At 41.7% G+C, this 26,459-nt stretch overlaps 1 protein-coding gene across 2 annotated transcripts in view; it reads left to right on the forward strand.

Moving 5' to 3' along the window:
- Positions 1-1,748: 1,748 nt before the first annotated feature.
- Positions 1,749-26,459, forward strand: part of POPDC1 (popeye domain cAMP effector 1) — a 36,583-nt gene continuing 11,872 nt past the window's right edge. The window contains exons 1-7 of one of the 2 annotated variants that reach the window (XM_079779671.1): positions 1,749-1,943; positions 5,717-5,953; positions 9,392-9,516; positions 12,059-12,246; positions 13,123-13,231; positions 18,257-18,424; positions 19,348-19,489. In XM_079779671.1, the coding sequence (XP_079635797.1) occupies positions 5,728-5,953; positions 9,392-9,516; positions 12,059-12,246; positions 13,123-13,231; positions 18,257-18,424; positions 19,348-19,489 (958 nt within the window). In that variant the 5' untranslated portion in view covers positions 1,749-1,943; positions 5,717-5,727. The remainder of the gene's footprint in view (positions 1,944-5,716; positions 5,954-9,391; positions 9,517-12,058; positions 12,247-13,122; positions 13,232-18,256; positions 18,425-19,347; positions 19,490-26,459) is intronic. The other variant, XM_079779672.1, reaches the window with a different exon arrangement.

Genomic DNA, 26,459 nt, shown 5'->3' on the forward strand with positions numbered 1-26,459 from the left:
TGCAAAATCTTTGGGCCCATTTATGATTACATCCACATCCTAAAGTGTGTCTATTGGTAGCAACTAAAATGGCTGGCAGAGCATCTAGAAAGAAATAGACTGAAGAAGTAGCCTTGAAAATTAATCTTATATAGTTATAGCAAATTTCAAACATGTTAGAGAAGGAGCTTTATAAGTATAATATATATTCATGTACATAGAACTATGTACCACATACCACTCTAAGCCGTGTGTGTGTGTGTGTGTGTGTGTGTGTACTGAGTGGCCAGATTATTATGATCTCTGAACACATAATAATCTGGCCACTCAGTGTATATACATATATTAGAGGCCCGGTGCATGAATTCGTGCATGGGTGGGGTCCGGCCAGCCTGGCCTGGAGGGGAGGGGGGAGACATGGGCGGTTGGCCGGCCTGACTGCTGGTCGAACTCCTGGTCGAGGGGACAATTTGCATATTAGTCTTTTATTATATAGGATATACACTGAGTGGCCAGATTATTATGCGTTCAGAGATCATAATAATCTGGCCACTCAGTGTATATATGTATGTATATATATATAATTATTTAGTCCTCAAAACAATCCTAGGAGGTACAAGTGCAATTATCATCATCACCATCATTACCAGCCCCATAGTACAGAAGAAGAAACTGAGGCACAGAAAAGCTAAGTGGCTGTAGCAGAGGCAGGATTCACACCTGGTCTGCCCAGCACTACCACCTATGATCTAGAATGCTGAACTGCCCCTTCACTGGTGAGACGTGGCACTCCGAGGTCCTCACTTTACCATGTAACTGTAGTGTTTTGTATATTTAGATCACGTTTGGCACCCGTGAGGGACCCCAGACTCTAGGAATAGGCACCAATTCCATCCCATAATGGGACACTTGAGTGGAAACTGTGAAATGCCCATCTCACCTTAATCCTCTTTAGTCATCCAGCCCTCCCCCTCATGCCAACTTTTCATTAATTTGCCCTGCATTTCTTACCCACATAGCTGTCCTCTAACAAACAGTAAAGATTGATTGGAGCGCACTTTCACATCTTGCTTTCCAATGTAAGGTCCCGACTCGACCAAATTTACGTTGGCCTATTCGGTGGAGCTTCGCTTACAAGAGAGGGCCCTGCACCGCCAAGGGAATGCACATTTCGGATAAATGCTCTCCTTTGAAAACAACACAGTGGGTCTCCCCAAAAGTCTCTCCCTCGTGGCACCCGCAGCAGCAGGGCCGGCGTGGTCGGGCCCCTGGCGGGTCCCCGAGGGCGGTGTCCTGAGTCCCTGTGAACCGAACGGCCAGCCTCCGCCGCCGGGTTCAGACGCGCGCAGCGCGCTCTCCGGCCCCTCGCTGCCCGGGCTGAGCAGCGGGCGACTGTCCCAGACGGGACTTGGGCGCGGGGGTCGTTCGACTTTGCAGGGGAAATGGAGATTCTAGTTCTCATTTCTTCTCCTCTCTTCTCTCCCTGCGGGACTCTGCTGCTCGAGGTATCCCAGGGGGGTGAGCGACCGCCGCCGCCCGTCCCCAGATGCCGCCCGCACGCACACTCATGACCAAACAAGGGCAGAATCCAGCCGCAGAGAGGAAACGGGGGAAGAAAGAAGCGGGTGTTTCAAAGGGATCCCGGTGGTGCCGCCGCGGCTGGGAGTTGGAGGAGCCGGGAGGGGAGTGGGGTGGAGGGCTGGGGCTCCGCCCGCCGTGGGGCGCCGGGCGCGTGCGCGGTGCGGCCCCAGCCCCGGCCGCCGCCGCCCGCCGCCTATTTTAGTCCGAGCGGCTGCGGGCGCGGGGACCCGACGCGCGCCGAGGAGCCTCCGGACCCGCCGAACCTCCGCGGCTTGGGCGTCTGGGCGCCCGTCGAGCCGCCGCGCCGGTGTCCCCCGCGCCCCGCCGCTCGCTGCTCCAAACTTTGGCCAGCGCCGCCCAGGCTCGGGGCCAGGGACCAGCAGGTAAGGAGCGGAGGCGCGCGGCGGACACCCGGAGCCCGGCTATTTGCAGCCTCGCGCTCCCGGGCTAAATCGGGAAGCGAAAGTTGGATCCCTGCTCCACGGGGAGCAACTTGGCGGGCCCCGGCGCCCCGCCTGCTGCTCGCTGGCCGCGCCCTGTCGGGGGCTTCCCCGTCCCTCGAAGCCGCTCTTCTCCGCGGGTCTAGGCGTTTGGCCTCAGACCCTCAAGGGTCCGCTGCCGCCACTCGGGTTTGGGAGCGCCAGCGTCCCCGGGCGCTCGGGCCCCATCGGGTGCCCGTTCCCGCGCTCTGCCTCTGGCAGGTCCTTGGGGAGCTCGGCCTCTCCTCTCCCCGCCGGGCTCCCGGGGTTCCCTGACCCCGAACCCACTACGGCTCCTCCCCGCCCCCTGTAGGGCCGCCGGGTCCTGCACCCGGACGGTGCACTGGGTCGCGGCCGGCCCGGAGCGGGGAGGGCTGGGAGGAACGCGCTAAGGGCGCATCCCTTGTGTCCCGGGAGCTCCGGACCCAGGAGAACAGTTGACACTGACCCCTTCTTTCTGGAGCCAGGTGAGCCGGGCCCCGGGGAGCGTAGATGGCTCGGGAACCCGAGATCCTCGCCACCTCTACCATCCCACCTATTCCCTGTCCCCGTGCCCTCGTTAACCAGGCTCTGGGAAGCCGGGTGTTGGCCACACAAGTCACAGAAATTGCTTGTGTTTAAGAGTGAAAAAGACTCTTAGCGACATAATGCGCTTTGGGATTCCGAAGCCGTGCAAAGGTTCCGTTGGAATTACAGAGTGAACAGAAGAAGTATACTAGCACGACTTTTGCTCATTGCTGTTACCTTTTTCATTTTTGTAGTTTGGTGGAGGGTTAAGGTTAGTTTCACCATTTAGCTCTTTAGCTTGCAAAACACCTTTTTGAAAACCAATAGATAAGCAGGACTTTACTAGAACCAGTAATTTTAGGAATTAGACTCCTAGAACTAATGGAACAAAGAAGTTTTCTTAATCAAAATGAATCTGAAAGTTTACCATACTCATCTGCCTCATTAGACCCATTCATTCTCTGTATAAGGATAGTTCAGTGTAAACCACTTAAATCCACTAATACAGATCAAAGGAAGCTGAGATCGGCAAGATCCTATCAATATTTATTGACAACAGGTAACTAGCATTTCAAAATAGACATACAGATAAATATATATAGACAAATAGTAGACAATAAATATATAAGTAAAATTCTTTATAATATATAATGTTAATATCATACAATATAATAAATACATATAGAAACTTAAATGTATGAACTGTGTGTATATATGTCTCTAATAAGGTGCAGTGCATAAAATATATTATAAGATGATCTCAACTTTAAAAAATGTATATTATTATTTCCCTGGTTCTTGGGTCAGTAGATTGTAGTTTTCCTGTCATTTCTCTTGGACCCAAAATTGGTACTTTTCGTACTGCAGTGAATTAGTTGGTAATACAAGTATAATCAGGTGAATGTGTGTGTGTGTGGGGGGGTGTTAATTAACTTATTAAATAAGTGTGTATTAGAGGCACAGGCCATTCAATCTGAAGAGGTTTGAGACCTCTCGTCCAGCTGCCTCTGTTCAAGGACTCTGACTCAGCCTCAGGAAGGATAGCCATTCTCCCGTCTTGACTGCTGAGGTTTGGGGAGGCTGAAAAGTGATTTCTAACTGTGTTCCTCATTGTTTGTGTCCCTTCCGTGTGGCTTTCACCTCTGGCATTCTCTACATAGATGAATATGTCATTGACCCTGCCTCGTGGAGAACATAGGGTAGTTAGAAGAACACGTAGGACCAAGGGAGTGAAAGCACATTCTAAGGTGCAGTAGAAATGGCAGTTGTTGTTAGCTTACGTAATGCCAACACGTAAGCTGACACAGACAGTAGCTTATGAGTGATATCACTCTCCCTCCTGCAGAAATTATGAGGTTAATTCTGATTTGATTCCCAATGAAAGCAAACTTTGTGTAGGTAGAGTTACTAAAATAATGATGTCCCCTATCCTAAGAGGCTTCTATTTTTATGGATTCAAACATTTGGAAAGTAGTTGGATTTTTGTCATTTCTTTTCTTTTTGCAGAAAATTAATACTAAGTCAACTATTTCTCTTGTACTTATGAGCTATTTCAGAATTATGTGAAGAGATCTTTAAATGACTTGATCATTTCATTCACAGTTTGTAAGTTTGTGTGTATGTTCTCTAATCATCTTAAGAGATGTGGAATTCTTATACATTTGTCTAATAATATATTTTCAAAATGCCCAACCTGCACCTATTATTTTCCCACCTAAAACCTTTAGTATGATGAAAAACATGAATGGAAAAATACGGTTAATTGCATAACCTTATTTGGAAAGAAATACATATTTTAAATTAAAGGTATTTTCAGTTCCCATTTGGAATTCTTTTCTTGAAACAGAATAATTCACCTATTCTGTAAATCTACATAGTTTTTGTCAGGGACCAATTTGTATAATTAATAATAGAAAGAGTTGTTTAAATATCAGAGATGGAGGACAGGTAATATGGTCAGAAAGTAGTGCCACTTTGTGTAAAATACTTATTCTTTGAAATGTATTCACCACAGATTTTAATATTAAATAGTTCAATGTATACTCATGTCCTACATATAAGTAAAATGGAAGTTTGCTACTTTTCAATTTGTGAGATGCAACCAACTAGGATTTTTATGGGAAAGAAAGTAGAGATTTAAATTAGACACTAAAAGATGGAGTAAATGTTATATCTTTCTGTGTATACATAAATGATTATAGTAATGTATTCATTATGTAGTAATGTATTCATTATATAGTAATGTAGAATGTATGTGTGTGTGTGTGTGTGTGTGTGTATATATATATATATATATATATATATATATATATATATATATATTACTTTCACAATATAACAGTAGAACCTTCTAAATATCCTAAACCTTCATATTTAACAATGAGGGCATTAGTTTTTTCAAAGTATTCAAAAAATAAGTTATTCCAGTTTTTGTTCCTGTTTTTAGATTTTAAAAAAATATATATTTCTTTATAGATTTCAGAGAGGAAGGGAGAGGGATAGAGAGATAGAAACATCAATGATGAGAGAGAATCATTGATCGGCTGCCTCCTGCACGCCCCCTATTGGGGATCGAGCCCACAACCCGGGCATGTGCCCCTGGCCAGAATCGAACCTGGGACCCTTCAGTCCGCAGGCCGACGCTCTATCCAATGAGCCAAACCGGCTAGGGCTCCTGTTTTTAGATTTAGTTTACTATTGGAAATATTATGGAAGACTATGCTAAATAACTTTGTAATTGCTGTAGTTTGTGCACATTGGTGATTATCTTTCAGACTAGCTAATTCCACCATTCCTCTCTCCTTCAATATCATGTATTTGTATATACAGATATGTATATTACCGATGTATATACATATATATGTGTGTGTGTGTGTGTGTGTATCAGAGAATAGTTGTGCACCATGCTAAATATTTTATGTATTTTATTTCACTTAATGGTAAAGTCAAATGTTAATCATAAAGTCAAATGAGGAATTATTATCATCATTTAACACATAAGAATTCAGTATGTAACAGAGCTTGGATTGGGACTGGATCTGTCCAATTCACAAGCACCAGAGAAGTCTATTTACCAACATTTGGTTCACAGAAATCATTTTGGTATAACCTATGGGGGGGGATAAGTACAGCCACCATTTTTATGATTGTCCTTTTGTTTGTTTTTACAGGAATTTTCAAGATGAATTATACTGAGTCCAGCCCATTGGCAGAATCGCCTGCAATAGGTTTTGCACCTAAGTTAGAAAGTATTATACCTGTGCCTTCCAATGACACCACTTGTGAAAACTGGAGAGAAATACATCATCTGGTTTTTCATGTAGCAAATATTTTTTTTGCAATTGGGTTGGTTATTCCAACTACTCTCCACCTCCATATGATACTTCTTAGGGGGATGTTAGCTATAGGTAAGAAACCTAACTGAGATTTTATGTAGCTTCTGTAACTGGCACCTGATGGGTTTTGCACTGGGGGCTTTAGAGAATTCCCTGTCAGGTCGATAGCATACCAAAAATATCTTTGTTATTGACTTAGCAGTGTATCAAGTAACTTAGGCCATAGGCCTTTATAAGCCATACCCTTATTTTAGATAATCACAAAGATGTTTTCATGTGTTCTTTAGATTTCCCAGATATCAGAAAATCCATTCCTGTGTAAGAGTGTGGATTTTGGAGCCAGATTTTATGCTTTGAATCCTGGTTCCAGCACTTGCTAACTGTGTAACTGGAGCAAGTGATTTAACCTCTCTATACTTCAGTTTCCACGTGAGTCCAATAGGGTAAAAATACTAGTGATACCTCCTCCTACAGTTGTTGTGAGTGTGTATGTCTGTGTGTGTATACACATTTGACTTACAATAGTGCTTAGCACAGTAAGTGCTAGATAGTCTTCAATATTATTATTTGAATAGGCATATACTTACTATGGGCAGAAGCAACATTAGGAACAAGAGCAATTACCCAGACACAATAGTTTAATAAAACTTTTAGGAGGGGCTCCAGTAATCCTGATGAAGCAGATTAAATTGATTCACATCAAAATACTAAAACAATTGAATTTATTTTTTGTAGCCAGTGATTCATTTTTTTTTACATATTTTTATTGATTTCAGAGAGGAAGGGAGAGGGAGAAGGAGATAAAAACATCAATGATGAGAAAGAATCATTCATTGGCTGCCTTCTGCAGGCCCCACACTGGGGATCGAGCCCACAACCCAGGCATGTGCCCTTGAGCGGAATCGAACCTGGGACCCTTCAGTCTGCAGGTCGACACTTTATCCAATGAGCCAAACCGGCTAGGGTTTAGCCAGTGATTTTTGACAAATTACTCTCGTGATTATTTCTCTAATGATTCATTTATTCAGGTGCATTTTTGAGCACCTGTAATTTGTCAGACAAAGATTGAAGGAGGCAATCTCCCTTCTTGAGAAAGACACTCTTTTGGGGCCAGAGAACAGATGGGTGGCCATATGTGATGCAGGGGTGCCCAGTGCCGGGGAGAAATGGAGAGAGTGATAGGCTTAGCATGAAGGTGGAGCAAGGTCCCACTGAGGAAACCACGTAGGAGCTGGCTTTTGGAAGATGAGCAGGATTCCTTTGAGTGTGAGTGTGTGTGGTATCCAGGTAAAAGGCACAGGGGAGAAGGCATATTTAGGGAGAATGAACACTAGCTCATTGTGCCTCAAATATATGAAATATGGCATGGAATGGCCAGTGAGCTAGAATGGAAGGGTAGCTAGAAGGTAACTTGTGGGACTTCCTTGTCTGTGTTACCTCTGAGTAAGATAAGGATTGCAGCAGGAGAGCAGAGTGTTGAATGGAAAAAACAAATAACATACCCTATAAAAATCAAAAGCAAAAAAATGAATTTGAAGACAGAGTTTTGGAGGTGGACTAAGGAGATAATTTAACACTTTATAAATGAAGAAACTGAGGCCTGGAGAAGTTAAATGACTCATCAAAACTAAGGCTGGGAGATGGTGGCCTAACCAGGACTATAATTCAGGTCCTCCAGCTTCCCAGCCAGCCCTCCCATTAGGTTATCCTGTCTCATTTAAGTAATAGTTTACATTTTTTCAAATTTAGCTATGAAATATTTAAAGAACATTTAAAGTTTTACATTTCATGCTGCTATTTAGATGCCCCAAATTATTCTGATGAAAAAAAAATTGCAAATGAATAACTTTTTAGCATGGGAGGTTAGCTTATGTGTGTGTCATTGATATATTTGTATAATACTATTTTATTTTAAATTAAAAAGATAAATATTGATGCTCTCACCATAAAATTAATCAAAAGAAGCTATTGATATTTGATTTAAAGTAAGAGACTCGATAAGAAAAACTAGGAAGATTCTCATAGGTGAATGGATAACCACCAAATGGTTAGAAGATATTCAGATGGGTAAAATATTCAAACTCACCAGACATGATGGAAATGCAAAATATAACTGTACAAATTATACAAAATTCCTCACTATCAAATTAAGCGTTTTCAAATTTTATAATATTGACAGTTTGATACTTGCATCCCCAACTAATAGGATTATAAATTTTAGAAACCTTTTGAAAAACAATTCTTCAATGTCATTAAAAGCTATGAAGCTCATTCCCTTGACTTACTGTCAGGTAACCTACCCCTAAGCAAACAGTCACAAAATCAGATCAATTTTTACATATAAAGATGTTTTGGCTACTTATCAAAAATTACACCTTAAACAAATCTCATCTGTCCACCAATGGGAGATGGTTGAATAAATGATGGTCTTATCAGTTACAGTCATTAAAAACTACATATGCTACCTCATCTCTAAAATTAAATAAAATTGTAGTAAACCTTATCTCAAAAGGTTGCTATGATATTTAAATAAAATAAATGTATCTATACAGATAATTCTAACTCCAAAAGACTAACCAAATACCAGCAATTATTTTCCTCTTGGAAAAATTCAGAGGACACTGCTTTGTTATTTTATTTATTGTCCATAGGTTAGTGATAATAAACTTACAAAACAATCAGTAGCTTTCTGTAATCCAAACTGCTGCTTACACTAATATGAATTAACTAGAGGCCCAGTGCATGAAATTCATGCATGGGGGAGGGGGTCCCTTAGCCCGGCCTGTACCCTCTCTAAATCCGGAGCCACTGACTCCTAACTACTCTGCCTGCCTGCCTAATTGCCCCTAGCCACTCTGCCTGCCTGCCTGATCGCCCCTAACCACTCTGCCTGCCTGCCTGATCGCCCCTAACCGCCTCTGCCTTGGCCCCCTGCTGCCACGGCTTCATCGGAAGGAGTCTGGAATGTTGTCTGGAAGGTCGTTGGGCTGTCCGGTCTAATTAGCATATTACGCTTTTATTATTATAGCTGAGTCTTGATAACACTTAGAATTATAATAGATTTATTTTGGATACTTTAATTATGTATCTTAAAAGTAAAAATAATTTTAGTTTCACCTGCCAAAAAAAAAACAAAAACACAACACCTACGTACTCAAAGACTTCTAATATAATGGGAAAATTGCTGCAATAAGTAACAGAGTATGTTTTAAAATTATATATGGTAGTTCTGCCATCAGGTAACAATGCATAAGGACTGTAAAGAAGTATTAAATATCAGTAGTGGTTTTCTCTAAGTAGTAGAATTACAGATTTTAAAAAATACTTTCTAACTTTACAAATTTTCTGCAACAAAACATGTTTTTCTTTTTGACAATCAAACCAAAAAAATGAAAATGTGATATTTGGCTTAGGTATTTCTGGAACGTGTTTGGTTTATTTTATAATTTATTAAGCTTCGTGCTAAAGCTGTTCTAAACATCTAACATATTTAATTTTGTTCTTCAACAGGATGCTCCTTTTACATCATGTGGGCCACACTCTACCGATGTGCCTTGGATATCGTGATCTGGAACTCAGTGTTCCTCGGTGTCAATATGTTGCATCTTTCATATCTTTTGTTCAAGAAAAGACCGGTAATTACTAAAAATTAATTAGCAAGGAAGAGATTTTTAAAGCTTAAAAGCTTTTAGAGCACTTTGTTCAGACTTGAGGATAATCATCTAACATCATTAGTCCCTTCAATATCATTCCGGATGAGACTTACTCTTTATATATGCCTGAAAGTGAAACATTTGAATACCGTGAAATGTGTTCTACAGATGGGTTTTTTTAAACTTTTTAAATCATTAGGGCAGTTTAGACATGAGACAACTTGATAGTATTCTCTCTTTTTTCATCATATAACTTCATTATTTCTTTTGTGTATTGATATTCAAAAGTTACTTGGGAACATCTTTGCCTATTTATAAAATTAACTATTTATAGGGAACTTCAATAAACATTTTAGGGATTTACAAATACCTCATGCTATGTTTTTCATGCTAGTTTTTAAATACAATGACTATATTTTTCCTTATGCTCAAAATATTCATTTAAAAGATATCACCATTTTTGGTGAGTTGTCATCAAACACTAGGATTTAACTTCTTTTCAATTCTGATTTATCTTGCTGTGTTTCCTTGATTATACCAAGAACGAAAAGGTGTAGATAGAACAGGAAAACAGCAAGGCTCCTAGAATTCACTCCATACTTGTTTACTGACTGCCCAAAGCACACGCAAATACTCAGTAAAGTAAAAAATACAGTGCTTGCCCTTGCCCTAATCTTATGCTCAAGGCCAGAGGTGTGTAGAAAACAAGACAATTCGTGGGAAGTTACAGGTGATACATATAATAGACATTCCATGAGATTATAGCCCAGCCTGTTTTCCCTAGAGCATTACTTTTCTCTAGGTTATGCTGTATAATAAACAGCCTGAAAGTCTCAGTGATACACACCAGCAACAGGTTTTTTCTCACCCACCTTATATGTGGACTCTGGCAGCTGTGTGTCAACCGTGACACTGTTCCATGTGTCTTCTTCATTTCGGGGTCTCTGCTGAAGCAGCAGGTTCTGCTTGCACGTGCATTCTCATAGCAGAGAGAGAAGTACAAGAGACCCAGTGTCTCTTAAACTTTCTGCTCCGAAGGGGTATATGTCAATTCTGTTCACATTTTATTGGCCGTAGCAAGTGACACGGCCATGCCTGATAATGTGGGGGTAGGATGGGGTTAGGGGGTGTATAATCCTCTTATAGGGGGTGGGAGCAGTAAATAGTTGGGAATAATAATATTATCTACCACACTTATTGTTGTATTCCCTGTTCCTATCAGACATGATTGGCACGTAGTAGGTGCTCAAAAAACCTTTGATGACTGAACGCTTTCAAAGAGAAGAATTAAGAGGGCTTCATGAAGGAATTGGGGCTTGGGCTAAGACTTGCAGATTATGAATATGAGCCAGTAGACTTCAGTTCATATGTTCATTACTGTGCTACTCTGGCTAGTGTACATACTGGAAGTGGGACATATATGTGAATAAGTTATTTTAAACACATTACTAGCACTCCAGAGTGGAGGAGGGAAATGACAGTAATAATGAGGATTACAGTTTCTGAATGTAAGAATTTGCTGGAACCCAGGTTTTGAACATAAGGTTCAGAAGTTGCTGATGTGATGGCAGCTCCCAATGAGTAAATCACTTAATATCTGTGCTTTTGTGTTTTTTTTCTCAGACTATAAGCCAACTTTTTTGAAAAATATAAATGCTGGTTCTTCGTTGCAATTAAACAGCAGGACAAGTAGTCATCTGGATGTATAAGCTTCATAGTGTGACTGCCATAGATTTTGTTGGGATGGATGATCACTTGAACCCCAAAGTTCATTGACATGCAGTCCAGTTTTCCCAGACTAATGCTGGGCCCAACGATGGGTGTGACCAGGGCCTTGGTTGTCTCACAACAGAGGCAATTGAGTCGTTTTGCTTTTCTCTTCCTCCAGGAGCCAGTCTTACTCACCAGTGGGTTCTCTATTCTACAGATTTTATTTTAGCTTAGCATAAAACTGCTACACTGAAACCTTTTTACACTCTTCACTTTGCTTCAGAATAAATAAATGAGAAGCAATGTTTGCATCTGTGGGTGATTGTTTTCCTGTATCGATGCATTGAATGATAATTACGTGTAGATAAAAAACCTAATGTATGTATTTTCATAAACGTGTTTTTACATTGATTCCTAATTTTGTTTATTTACTGCTAAATATTTCAAAGTTAGTGTAATTTCTGTGAAACAGTATTGTTCTAAAAATGAAAAGGTTTTGTGTTGTTTATAGGAAATGCTAAGATTGGGAAGGTGAATGCTGTAATAACATTCACAACCTCCACAGTTGCTTTATAGCAGCTAGGGAGAGGTGTGATCAATAGTGCAAATCTCCTCCATATGCTCTCTGCAAAAATGCCCTTTTAGCATCTAAACCGATATCATCACTTACTCACTGTGTGAGATTCCAATGACTGAAATACGGAACGGTGAGGGTCTGCATTACAATTTTATTCTCAGAACGGTATGTGGACCACAGAAGCCACTGTTTTGATATTGCTGCATTAGTACAGCATCTGTCATGGCTGCATTTCAGGTCAAGATTGAAAAGGAACTCAATGGCGTATACCGGCGATTGTTTGAACCACTCCGAGTGCCTCCAGATTTGTTCAGAAGATTAACTGGACAGTTTTGTATGATCCAAACCTTGACAAAGGGCCAGACGTATGCTGCAGAGGATAAAACCTCAGTCGACGACCGTCTAAGTATTCTCCTGAAGGGAAGGTAAGTGATCTTCTCATGGCCCCTGGGTAGAGAGTGAATGGAAGGGGATATGTACATATATAAAAGCCTAATATGCAAAGTGTCCCCTCGGGAGTTCGATCACTCGCTATGACGTGTGCTGACCACCAGGGGATGGCGCGGTAGGAAGGAAGGCCCTGGCCAGCAGCCAGCAGCTGCTAGGGACCCTACCTGTGCATGAATTTCATGCACTGGGCCCCTAGTTGTCAAATAATGGAAGAAGCAGTGGCAGACTTTGTTGGTGGGGAACTTGCATTTCACGGCTGCATTTTGGAACACTACAGAGTGACATGTTAGTTACCTGGAATTTGCTGCTCTCAACCTTGCTGGTGTCAGGATTTTCAGTTGTGAACATTGTTCATCTTTTTTTTACCTTTTATTTAAAGTTAATGAATCAAAATTGAAGTAGGTTTGAATTAGGCATTCAAGTCCAAGAGGCTTGTGCATGTTTCAGAGGTGATTATTTTTTTAATATCACAAATATAACTTCTAGGAATATCAGCCTTCTAGGAAGAGCCTAGTGTATATTGTTCTGGAATAATCACTAATACCACCCTTTCTCTCTCGAAAGTTCCTGAGTGTGAGTATGGTCACTGTAGGTATCAGAGCGATGGTAGCCATCGGAAGGCACACATGTGGGTCAATGCTAGAACCTGTCTTCTTTTTCTTATTGTTGGTGAAATTTATTTTGAAATAAATATTTGTCTTTGGGAAGTACTTTTAATTACGTCAGTCATCTGTGGAGTCTTTAAGACTTTAGCATAAAATCAAAACCCATAAGATTATGGAGATTTTTAAGGATTGTCATGTTATTTTGTGAGATATTATGCATTTATTAACATTAATTTCTGTTATCAGAATGAAGGTCTCCTATCGAGGACATTTTCTGCATAACATTTACCCCTGTGCCTTTATAGATTCTCCTGAATTTAGATCAACTCAGATGCACAAAGGTGAAAAATTCCAGGTATGTTTTGGCATGGGGTTTTTTGAGGATATTTATTTACTTTATCAATTTATTTTAAATTGAGGTATAGTTGACATATAACATTATATTAGTTTCAGGTGTACAACATAATGGTTCAATATTTGTATATATTGCAAAACAACACCCCAGCAAGTCTAGTTAACATTTATCACCATACAATAATTACATATCTTTTCTTGTGATGAGGATTTTTTTTAATCCAGCATGATTTTCAAGAAGACTGAAACTAGTTCATGTCTCATTAAAGTCCAAAGGATATTATAGACCTACAGTTTAGCTTTTTTGCAATGGTTTCAGCCATGCCCTGCTCCCACCCTGCCCGAGTAACTGGCTTGAGTAACAGGACAACTTGTTAAAGTGATGTACTCTTACTAGAGGTCTTGGACATGTTCATTGACTGGTTGCAGTGCTGTTCCCAAGCAGTTGAGCTTAAGCTACAGAAGAAAGCAAGTGCTATATACCCGAGCTCCTTCAATTTACACTCTCCTCTTGCGTTTGCGAGAGTCAGCTGTGCACTGAGATTTATGTTCATATTGTTATCTTCAGTCACCACCTTTACAGCTAGAACAGGGCCACTTCTTTCCTTACCTTCTTCCCTCTGACCTCCTTACAATTTTTTCCAAAGCCCAACTTTTATCTAGTGCATCCATTTCTCTGTGTATAGTAGCAAGTGCTTTTACACAATAGTTCAGTCTCACAGGATCCTGAAGAGAGTGGGATTTGGAGAGAGGCTGGGAACTGAACCTCCTTCGTTTCTAGAAGCAAATGGCCCCCTGCGAGGCCTGGGATATAACATGCATTATCATTTCTACTGAACTTCAAATTATTATATTTATAATTGACCAAAAAGAATTCCTAGTAGTTACAGTTCTCTTTCTTCTTGGGGTCTGGAATTGGGATTTGGTAGTTGACAAATGTTCCTGATAATTGCTGTGAAGATTCCAGAACATGACCCACATAGAGGTACCATAGCTGGGTGAAGGGTATAGGCATTCAGCCTTTCCAAACACCAGTCGGCTATTCTCTGCATAGAGTCGGGGTAGCATTTCCTAACTGATTAATGGATAGCAATTACTCCAGCATCATCCAACCTGTATCCTGTACAGTTGGTTCAGACTCCATCAGAGTGAGCCCTCCGGAGAGATTGTGTACAAAATGTTCCCATTGGCAGTTACTCAAGAGTAAAAATAGCTGTTGCACATCTGTGTAGGAGTACATCACCTCTTAATGAAGCAAGTTCCCAAATGAAAAATGTCTCATGTTCCCATGGCCAGCGTCTTACTAATTGTGCCTATGGCAGAGGACACTTGAAATGGTCAGTGGTAACTGTTCCACTCCGTACTCTTTACCTGCTAATCTGACTTTTCTCTAACTCTGAACAGTTAGTGACAAGTATTCTAACAAGGAGCTACTTCCTTTACATCTTTGTTTCGGTTTGTTCTTTGGCAGTGGTACTAATGAATTATACAATAGGATGAAAGGAAGGCAGGTGGACTTGCCTGCCCCTTGAGATTGCATGGCAAATGTTGTTCAGGGACATGGGGTAACCGTAATGATAGTCACAGTGGTAGAGCTGAGAAACAGATTCTGAACTTGCGGCTGATCCAGACCAAAGTTCCTGTGAAACTGCTGCTTCTGGTTCTAGCCCATTCGGCCACTCCCTCAGACACCCTTGTTCTTGTGGATCGTCTTCTCGTTGTGTGAGGTGTAGAGTGGCTTGGCACCTAAGGTGAGGGGCTGACCCAGGACCTTGAGGTAATCACACCAAACCTGGCTGTAAATGCTTTAGTTGAACTCTACCTGAAAGAAATGATTCCGTGTCTTCCATTGCCATGTTTGCTTTTATTTCTTCAGTAAAATTCTTCACAAGAACTCAAGTATGGCTCTGCTGAGGATACTCTAATACCTCAAGAAGTGACGTATTTTACAGAAGCTTTAAATATTTCAATATTGATTTATAAAAATCCCTCATTAAAGTATGTTTTACTTGACTGTTGTGACAGGAAATCATTAGCCACTTCCGACTTAATACCTGCTCTTATGGACTTGTAAGTCACTCATACTTACTGCAGTGATAGCTTATTATTCGAATACTATCATTAAGTTTAAATTTAATAATAATTTAAACATTTTTAAAGAGTTTTTTTAACCATCAATAAGAAATGGATTTGCTAAGCAAATTATAGTATCATATAAGTACCATTGCCTCCGTGGAAATGAGGTTATTAAAATGGTTGGAAAGAAGTGAAATGCCTTATCTATCACCTAGATACAATTTCTTCTCCTGGATGATTTCCAACTCCTTTTTTAACTCCTTGTCCCACTGTTCATGCATTATATTTTCCAAAGTCATAGATGACATCTTTGTAAAATGAAGGCACCTCAACTCGCCAAACCCTTTCTTCAGCACTTAGTTGCCTGGCTGGGCCGCCGTGAGTACCTGGTGCTCACCTTTCTCTAATTATTCCTACTGGTATAGCGTATTATCCAGTCACCTTGCATTTACTTACCAATCCCCTACTGTTTCTGGGAACTCCCAAGGACTGGCTTGACCTTATACTTCTCATCCTATAAATATTATCTTTTTTGGTCATACATCTTTACTTATTGGCTTCCTCCACTAGAATATCGACTTTATGACGTGCTTAGCTGGTCTTTGAGGGACTTTCCAGTGGACTGTGAGCCAACCTTATGGCCACTTGGCCAGATTACTTTCTGTTTGGCCATCTTGAAGAATATTGGTGAGGGGGGTGGGGCGGAATATTGGACATGCTGGGTAGGGTTTGGCCTGGTGGGAAAATACGCCTGGGCTGAAAGTCAGAAGTGTTCACTCCACCACTAGTTAACATGTGTTCATGAATACGTTTTTTTGCTGCTTCTCATTTGGCATCTGAAAAATAGGGGAGAGTGTAACCTGTTATATCTTAAAGGCAGTTTTGAGGATCAATTTATATGATAGATATAAATGCACCTTAAATGTTTAAAAGTACAATCTATCTATATAAAAGCCTAAGCGACCGTTTAACCATTGGACTGGTAGCTATGATGAGCACTGACCACCAGGGGGCAGATGCTCCACCCAGTAGGTTAGCTTGCTGCTGGGGTCTGGCCGATTGGGACTGAGCAAGAGGACCAGGACTGGGCAAGACAGGCCGGACACGCCCTGGAGCCTTCCTGCAGTCCCTCCCCGGCCCCGAATCGTGCACTGGTGGGGTCCCTCAGCCTGGCCTGTGTGCTCTTGCAATCTGGGACCCCTCAGGGGATGTTGGAGAGCCAGTTTCGGCCTGATCCCCGCAGGCCAGGCCGAGGGACCCCACTGGTGCACAAATTCATACACTGGGACTCTGAGTGACATCATATTTGATTGTCATTCCCTAGTCATTCTCTACCGCTTTCCCCTGTTCTACATTTGTCAAATATTTACTGCCACCTGTGGGTGTCATATTTCATTTATTTACTATCAGCTTCCTTCACTAGCATGCAAGCTTCACAGGGTAAGATCTTGTCTTTCTTGTTCATCATTGTGAGCTCATTGCCTTGAACAGTGTCTGGAACTACATACATGCATAATAATATATGTTGAAAGAATTAATGGATTTTAGTATCTTATGGAGTCACAGAGCTACTAACACATTTCTTAAATTCAATGTGTTTGGTTTTGGAGATTTCCACTTTTAAGATAATAAATAATTACAATTGTTTTTTCCCTAGGAGTATTGACCTACTTTTTAAAGTAGCCAAACTCTTTGATTTGTAAAGATCAGATTTCAGCTTCTCTCCTGGGTTTTCCGTTGTCTCTCTTAGTAGACATAAATAACACTTTGTCTTCTGAAATAGGTTTAATTTTGTGACTAACAAAGGGGAAAGAGCTCCTTTGGAAATATTTGCTGTGAGGCCCAGATACTACTTCATATCAATTAAACAAGCCTTTATTAATTTCCTACCTGGATAGGCCTGGGGTTTCATGTTGAGGTAGAAAAATGGTTTCTGCCTTCAACAGTATTCGTGTTCATTTGCTAATTGCTTCACATGTTAAACATGCACTGAGCACCACTCTGTGTTGGACACAGACATCCAGACATGGAGGTGCACTGTCCCCCCTGTCGTCGCGCTCAGGAGAGACAGGTGTGTCGGGATTCAGGGCTGTGAGTGCCACCGACGCGCAGAGAAGTACTAGCTGATGTAAGGGGGCCTGCCTGGAAGGAAGAGCTTCCTGACACTAGCTTCCCTCACTCTGGAGAAAGGATTTATTTGAGGAATACTTGAACTCTCTGTGGTGCAGTTACAGTACTTTTCCACTTTTCTGTGTCATAAGACTTAAGGAAAGGGTCTGGTTTCCCAGTGCTGATCTAACTGCGGGATCCCTGTGTGTCCCCAGTGGGCTACATTGATCGGAGCTAGTCTTGAAAGGTCACACTCAGTAAATAGTATGACAGAAAGACCCAGAAAAGGTCCCTTGCTGGCCATATTTGTTAGTTACAGCCGAGGCCCTAAAACTGGTTCATGAGTCAGTTTTCTCATTCTCTAGTGTGTGTTTGCAGACTTAGCTAGAGAAGGTCTTTCCTCTACTAGTACAACTTGGCCTCGTGAATCTTACCTCAGTTTTTGTTTTGTTTTTTGGCTTGAAGTGCATTCTTCAACCTCTGTGGTAATCTTCATGGTGTAAAGAAATATTTAGCTATAAATTATACGTCCAACTGGAACATCAGCCAAACACATTCTACGGCTGTGCTATTGACAGTGGCCATTCTTCTGTCCCCAGACCTCAAGAAACAATAAAACTCAGAGAATTTGCTTTTATTTAGTCTTCAGATTGCTTGGTTTTAAACATAATTTTATATATGGTTATAGAAGCTTATGTGTATGAATCTTATTTTAATTTAACTAATATGATAAATCATTGCTATAATAATATCCACTAAACTATTCAACTCTTCCCCAAATTACTGTAGTCATAATTCATATACATAGATGTACTTTTTTCTTTCTGTGTTTCATTGTCAGGTCACCATTGTTGCAGATGATAACTGCAGATTTTTATGCTGGTCACGAGAAAGATTAACTTACTTCCTGGAATCTGAACCCTTCCTGTATGAAATATTTAGGTATCTTATAGGAAAAGACATTACGAATAAGCTCTACTCATTGAATGATCCCACCTTAAATGATAAAGTAAGTTTTTCTGGGTGTGTTTATTTTGTTAAATAAATATGTACAGTGAGGTATACCTCACTTAATACAATATATAGTTTCCTGAATTTCCATTAATTAGTAAAATGTTAAGTTAAGTGAGAATGCTTCCAGGACTCATTTCTCAAGAGTGAGGACATATTTTGTAATGATCGCATTTGCCATTACGGAGTGAGGTGTCTCTAAACGTCAGGGGCCTCCATGGATGGCGAGGCGGTGCTAACTTCTTCATAAACAGTCTAAGGAAGGTGCCTAATGAGTGGTGTGAGGGAGTGGGGGGCAGGGGCTGGGGCGGGGGCCGGGGGGAGGAGGGCAGTGGGGAGGTTGCAGACTGAGCAATGCTGCCGAACCCCAGCGAGCAGGAAGTTGGCATTTTAACCCTGGGGTCTTCCAGTCCTGCACATCCTCCTGGTCAGCCTCCTTCCCCGGAAGCCCACACGTGACTAGAGAGGTACAGGATGGAGGCCTGTAGCAGTTTAGTTCGGGATTTCAGAGCTATATAGATCTTCACCAATTTGCAATTTGATCTTCGTTCCCCCACGTTTACTTAGAAGGAAATTAAAATGATCACAGAAGATAACTTGGAAAACATTGTTTCTGTGATAAGTACTGTTGTTCTCCAGGGACTATGAGTATAGGAGTGTGCTCTCTTAAGTCATCTTGTCTAGGCTGTTTATCAAATTAGGTTGGTGCTTACTATTTTTTTTAAGATTAATAAATAGACTAATGAGTATATTAAATGTATTATCTATAGTAATAGCCAGAAAATAAAAATTACAGCTGACATTCATTGGCCACTTACTTGGTACCACGTAGACTTTTTTCCCCAAGGAAAAGTAAATGCACCGATAGGGAATACTATCTAAGTCCCACAGGTGTCAGAAATCTTGAAACTTTGCTTTCAGAAGGCCAAAAAGTTGGAGCACCAGCTCAGCCTCTGCACGCAGATCTCCATGCTGGAAATGAGGAACAGCCTAGCCAGCTCCAGTGACAGCGAGGACGGCTTACACCAGTTCCTCCGCGGCACCCCCAGCGTGTCCTCTCTCCGTAAGTTAGCCCAAAACGGATACGTGTCGGGACTCTGATGGGTGGCACTGGAAATAGACAAATGACAACTTTGACCAGAAAAACAACTTTGCCAGCAGCTATTTGGCAACCTAAAGGCATCATTAAAAAATGATCAGATCTTTTCTGATTATTTTAATAATATCAGCTAAAATCCAACTTCAGATCTCTTATTTCTGTTTCAGAATGTGTTCACTGCTTTTGGCACCTACTTTTTTTTTTTTTAAATACATTATTTTTATTGATTTCAGAGAGGGAGAAATAGAAACATCAATGATGAGAATCATTAATTGGTGCCTCCTGCATGCCCCACACTGGGGATCAAGCCCACAACCTGGGCAAATGCCTTGATGGGGAATTGAACTGTGACCTCCTGGTTTATAGCTGTTAGCATCTTTTTTTTTTTTAATTTCTTTATTGATTAAGGTGTCACTTATTTGTCCTCATCCCCCCCATTCCCATCCCACACCCCTCTCCACGGATGCCCCAACCCCCTGTTGAACTTAACCATTGGTTAGGCTCATATGCATGCACACAGTCCTTTAGTTGATCTCTCCCCCCTCCCCCCACCCTCCCCTATCCTCCCTCTGAGGCCCGATAGTCCGATCGATGCCTCCTTGTTTCTGGTTCTGTTCTTGTTCATCAGTCTATGTTGTTCATCATTTCCCCTAGATGAGCGAGATCATGTGTCACTAGAGATATACTTATAAGAACTGAATGTGAGACGAGCAATAATAGTTATGCTGACAGGCAAATGAATCAGTCTGTAGTGAGTTTCTTTCTGGACCAACAGTTCTTTTGAGACCCAATATCAATGTCCACCGGTTCCTTATGTGTACATGTCGGCACTGACCCCTCAGCTCTGGATGGTGGACAAATGGTGGTAATGCAGGTCCGACTCCCTCTGGTTTGGTCTCGGCCGGACCCAGGGGCACGGCTTCACCCGGACTCAGGGGCACGTGGCCTCACCCGGACCCAAGGGGGCGCGTGGCCTCACCTGGACCCAGGTGCGCGCGGCCTCACCCGGACCCGGGACCCAGCCTCACCCGGAGCACCTACTTTTTAAAATACTGGTTCACTGGAATAATGGGAAAGGGTCCTTATGGTTTGCTGGGTTTTCAGCTTTGTTGTTTTCATGATTTTAGTCCTGGTGAAAGCTTAGATCCAGCCATGTGTTAAAAACAGTAGCAAGCAACTGCTGGGTGTTTTACTGCTGGCTGGTTATCTCATTGTGCGACCGGGTAATGGAATATCCCTGAAGGTGAAGGAGGCCGCGCAACGCCCCTGTGAGTCACTCATTCACACACCACCAAGGAATTCCTTTTTGCAAGATCTCTCCATAGTTTAGACTGTTTTAAGACATTTTAAGTACAACTGATGACACAGATATTGAAGATTAGTAAGTAAAGTGAGAGAAGCTAGATTATTTTAAGAATTAAATGCTTAAAATTATTTTACGCATTATTCCAAGAATGGTAGTAAAAGAACTTTGAACAAATTCATGTGAAACAGCAAAAAGACAAAGTCTCCCATTGCATAAACTAAAAACTATTACTATTTCCAAATGTATGTTAATCCAGAGTAACTTTTAGGTAAATATAGATAAACATTCGGCAATCCTAAGTGTTTGTGTAAATGAGTAACTTTGGATGCTTTGGATAAATTGGATTAAGGATTTTAACTATAGTTTAAACGGACAAAGGATTGGCAAGGCCATATAATTGGTGTAAGCTTCCAAAGTACAGTCTAGGCATGGAAATACTTTGTGGACCTAAAGGAGATTTCAGGAGCAACACAAACGAGAAATTGGAAATGATTGTATTTTATTCTAAAGTTACTTTTTGAAAGTCACTGCGGCTAACCAAAGCCTGCAGCCTACTAGCATGCCAAATGCACTGAAACCTTTTGGTGCTCAAGAAGCATTTTCAAGTGGACCCATCTTAGTTACATGTGTAGTGATTAATTACTACGAAAGGTCAGCAGAAAGTTAAATATTTGTATGTGGATTATTTTTCCTGTAGAATAACTTGTTTTTGTAGTTCTTACTTTTGTTTAGTTCTACAGTCTTGCTTACGAAGCACCGAGCACCAGTGGTATATAGCGTGAGCATTTGTGGTCTTAAAAATCAGTTTTGCTTTTCTGTAGTATTTTATTGTATAATCTAAATATTTTGGGGATAAAAACAATTTAGGGGGGTAAAGCTTATGTACAGTATGTTGTTTAAATAGAATTAAAACATGTTTTCAAGATTAACATCTGTACTGGACTCGCCTCTGGAAACCTGTTTTCTGGTGTTCAGTGGATGGCTCACACAGGTGCATACAAACCTCGTTCTTGCTCTAATAATTATTAGCTGTGACCTTGTGGGAAGTCCCATGACCTTTCTAATGCGACATGAACTGTCATATCTGATCACAACTCCTGCTCTGTTTCCTTCCCTCTTCCCTGCAGTAAACCATGAGTGTAATGCAGTCACTCCTGCAGGGCTAATTCAGGCCTCAGTGTCTGTGGAGAAGTGTGCTGCCCTTCAGAGCAGAGTCACATTTTCACTTCTCATTTCCTCGTTCCCTTGTCTAACTAGACTTTAGTACTTTGCTGTACAAAAAAAAAAAAAGAAAGAAAGAAAAGAAATGTGTGCAACCTGCTTACGTTGTTTATTTAATTATTTAGCCTCAGCTTTATTATGCAAGATCTCACCTATTGATACCAACGCGTCCAGCTACCTATGCATGCATATTTTTGAGTGTGTGTGTGAATTACACAGCACATCCTCGTTCGTGCCTGCCCCCTTTGACCAGTCCTCGTTCTGAATCTCTTGGCTTCCCTCCTGCGGTTTTAATGAAAGACGTTAGGACTTGAGCACAACACTGACACAAATTATGAATTACTAATTCTATCATATAATTCATTAAAAACTGGTTAGTTCCTGTGTCTCTTACATGTTAGCTCAGAACTGCTGAAGGCTGTCGTTTTTTCATTTGCCATTCCCATCAATATGCCTCCTACTTTTCCATTACAAATTACATTCCCTGTAAAACAGAATGTAGAACCAATCTCCTAGGACTGCTAGGCTGAAATAACAAAATTTATCATATTTTGAGCATGTGTTAGGTCTTAGTAAATGATGGGTCCCTAAAACCAGTGACTAAGCTCTTATTATTCGGGTTTCTGATGTGCAAATGAACAGCCTGGTAGCTGCTCTCAAAATGCTAACGGAGAGAAGGGAACAAACGTCAATTGACAAGAGCAGCTAGTGTTTTTCAGGTACTCCCTGTACCTAACCACATGGAGTAGGCACTGGACTCCTGCACAGAGGGAGGTAGATTGGTGTTTGCTAGATGATGAGGCACTAACAGGCAGTCCCCAGATCTCTGTGAGGAAGAGGCTGCTTTCTTGCTCACGTGCACACTGAGTGCTGCTCCAGGCCCGTGTCCAGCTCACGCTGGGATGTGGAAGGAGCAGTCACTGTTTGGGTCACTGCCACTCACGGCAGAGGGCAGACAGTGGGGCAGAATCATGCCATGGCTCTTGCAGCTCCACCACTTCCGCTCATGTTCTCTGGACCAGAGAAGTCATTTGGCCAGAACCACCATTAGTGGATGGATCTTGAATCCTCCTGCAGGAGGGAGGGAAAGCAGGCATTTTGACAATAACACGATCTATCACAGTGAGTATTGTTTCACTTTACAGGTGAGGAAATGGGAACTATGAGATGTTTATTCGCCTCATTGGGGGTGAGGAGAGGTGCTGGATTGCAAACCTAGGTATCCTGTCTGATTCCAAAAGCCCGTGCTGTTAAAGCATATTGTCTCTGTGTATTAAAAAGAAAAGAAAAATGCATATACCATTTGACTAGCCCTTGATAGTTTAGAGGTCACTTTCACCCCGTTCTTGCATTTGAACCTGCCAGGAGGCACAGCAGCTGCTATTTTTCACCCCTCTGCAGGCAAGTCCCCTACACTCAGGAGAAGGTGGCGCTTGCTCAGAGCCACATCTTCCCCTCCAACCTGCTTCTTTGGAGAAACCTCCCACCCTCCCACCCTTCATTTTAACCAAACAGTGCTGCAAATAGGTGTCCCTGGACTGGTTAATTTCCATCGCGATGACATTTTCGCCATATTCTTTGTATGAGGGTTCTAATAGGAACATTTAAAATTAACCATTTGTATTCTTCAGACTTTCAGCTTTTGGTTAGCTTTCACTTTGCCTCGCATGTACTCACAGAATTACAAGCAATGCTACTCTCTAAAAACTAAGCGTATTTCATATATTTTTCCTAATTAAACAACTTTTACATTCCATTTAGTCATTAACTCAAATAAAGTAGTAGATCTAAACATTAAAATGCACATGAACACTTCTCATAATTATTTCAAATCAGGATCAGCATGTACCCTTAGCATTTGGTTGATAACATCCCTAAAGTCTCTTCATCTCTGAGCTTCCCTTTTATCTTTGTCTGTCTCTCTCTGTGTGTGTTTCTGCATTTTTGTTTTGTTTTGGGTTTTTTGTTTGTCCTGTAGAACATTGATTCTTTTTTTTTTTTTAACCCTTACCGGAGGACACTTTCACTGATTTTTAGAGGGGAGGGAGGAAGGGAGAGGGAGAGAGAGAGAAACATCAATATGAGAGAGAAACATCAATCAGTTACCTCCCCACATGCCCTAACCAGGGCCAGGGTTTGAATCCGCCACCTAGGTGTGTGTCCTGACCAGGAATCAAACCCAGAATCTTTCGGTGCACAGGACAGTACTCCCACCAACTGAGCCACACCAGCCAGGGCAGAACATTGATTCTTAAACATGAAGGAGCATATGAATCAGGTAGAGATCTTGTTAATGCTTCTAATGCAGATGGGCAGACAGGGGTGGGGCCTGGGAGTCCACCTGGTTAACAGATACCACGTGATGCCAGTGTGTCCGGTCCTGAACTACACCTTTAGCAGCTAGGCCGTAGGGTTCCCTACTTTTGGAATTTTGTTGCTTGCTTCCTCCTGGTGGTGATCACGATGTTTCTTGTATTTCCTGTCCACTGGTAGGTGATCGAGGGGCTGGCAGAGGTTCTGGTGAAGGCGCTATTTAGACATCTTGCCCCGTATGGGATATAACACTACACACACACTTCATAGCGGTACACAGCACATGTTCAGTGTAACAGAAATGCCGTTCAGAAACAGGTGAAGGGACACGTTAGGTGAACCATTTCAGAGGAATTTCTGCTGGCCCATTTCTTACGCTGTGCTCTGTTTTACAACCTCGCGTGATGCTGAATCCGGAGCAAGATCTCTGCTCTCTACGACACAGAGTCTGCGTTCCACATCACATTCTCGTTTAAAGGGGAGAAAGTGGAGTAACCAAACAGCCCAGGAAAAAGATGGTCTCTACCTCTTTATTCAGTAGCTCAGAATCCACTTAACTCTTCTTGCTTCCTGTACTGGAGTTTCATGGGCTAGCCCGGGAGCCTTGGCCAGGCTTTTTAACCTTGTGTTCATAAAAAGACCAGAAGGAACAAGGTGCTCAGAACGTGTGAGAGGATTTAATGCCCTCGCGGGGATATGAGCTTGCTTCTCTCTGCTCCTGGGCCAAGGTGCTCCTCAGGTGCCTTGTCATCTTCTCTACCTTATGAGGTTTGCTCCCCACATGTAATGTGTAACACACACACACAGATTGTCATTGGCACTCCGACACTGATAACTGGTGATGAACACAGGCATTGTCATGGCAACAGGAGGACATATTGTGTTTCCTTTAAAGTTGCAGAACTTTATTTTAGTTAATTGGGGTTAAATAATCTATTGTTTGGCTTGCTGCTTGCTTGTTGTTGTTGTTTTTAACCCTGAGGCAATATAGGCAGTATACTCCTGATGATGGAACTCAACTTTTAAAGGTTTAAACCATTTTTTCCCCAGAATTATACTTAACACTTATGATTATTTAAAAGACAACTATGAAATATTTAGAGGGATATCTCTTACTGACAAATAAAACCTTTTCTGGTGTTTTGTGTTATTAATGTCAAAATGGTGCTTTGTACGTCTACTAATTCCATATGACCTAGTTGCCCAAATATGCTTTCAGTCAGGTTAGCTTGCATCCGGTGAGCATTCTTGTCCACAAACACTAGCAACGTATCTGACATAAGGGCCTTCTCTCGGCTCTCTTATCTATTTATTTACCTGGGAAGATGCAAACAGCCAATTGTTCGTTTCAAGACTGGTTCCATGAACTAGTCTGTTCAACTCCATTTGCATTTCATTCTCCCTACTAACGACTGTCGACTTACAAACAACACGCTTTCATGCGGACAGCTGGAGAGGAGATGTGATCAGGCGCAGGGACAGGGAGGAAGAGCCAGGAACAGGCCTCACACCCACCCCTCACTGCAGAGATGCAGTGCAGCTGAGGGAGGTTCAAAGAGCCAGGAACAGGCCTCACACCCACCCCTCGCTGCAGAGATGCAGTGCAGCTGAGGGAGGTTCAGAGGCCTGGCCACGGCTCCTGGGCTAGCCCCGAAACAAAGAAGTGTTGAAGTTAAAGGGGAAAGCATTCGTATCACTACCCTTTCTTATTCTTTCCCCCTTCTACCTTCATACTGTTGTGGGCTCTTCTTTAACTTTTAAACAATCAAGGTCGATGGCATATGCATTCTGTTCTCTCTTCTGTTTTCAGTTTTTTAGAAAATATGATAAAATACGCATAACATAAAATTTACCATCTTATCCATTTTTGAGTGTACAGTTCAGTGGCACTAATACTCTGTGCTTTGGTAACTAACTGTAAGTAGGTCTTCCTATGTCTTTGGGTTGTTCTGAAGGTATGAAAGCGAATAAAAAGTGTTGACGTTATTATGCTTTATTCAAAACCAAATAATTGCCCGTGACTACATTTCTCTCCTTTTGGTTTCAATGTCATGACTCTTGTTCCGTGCCAAGGTTCCTAATGTCAAGGATGCA

The sequence above is a fragment of the Cnephaeus nilssonii genome (assembly GCF_951640355.1).
Source record: "Cnephaeus nilssonii genome assembly, chromosome: 9".
Lineage (NCBI taxonomy): Eukaryota > Metazoa > Chordata > Mammalia > Chiroptera > Vespertilionidae > Cnephaeus > Cnephaeus nilssonii.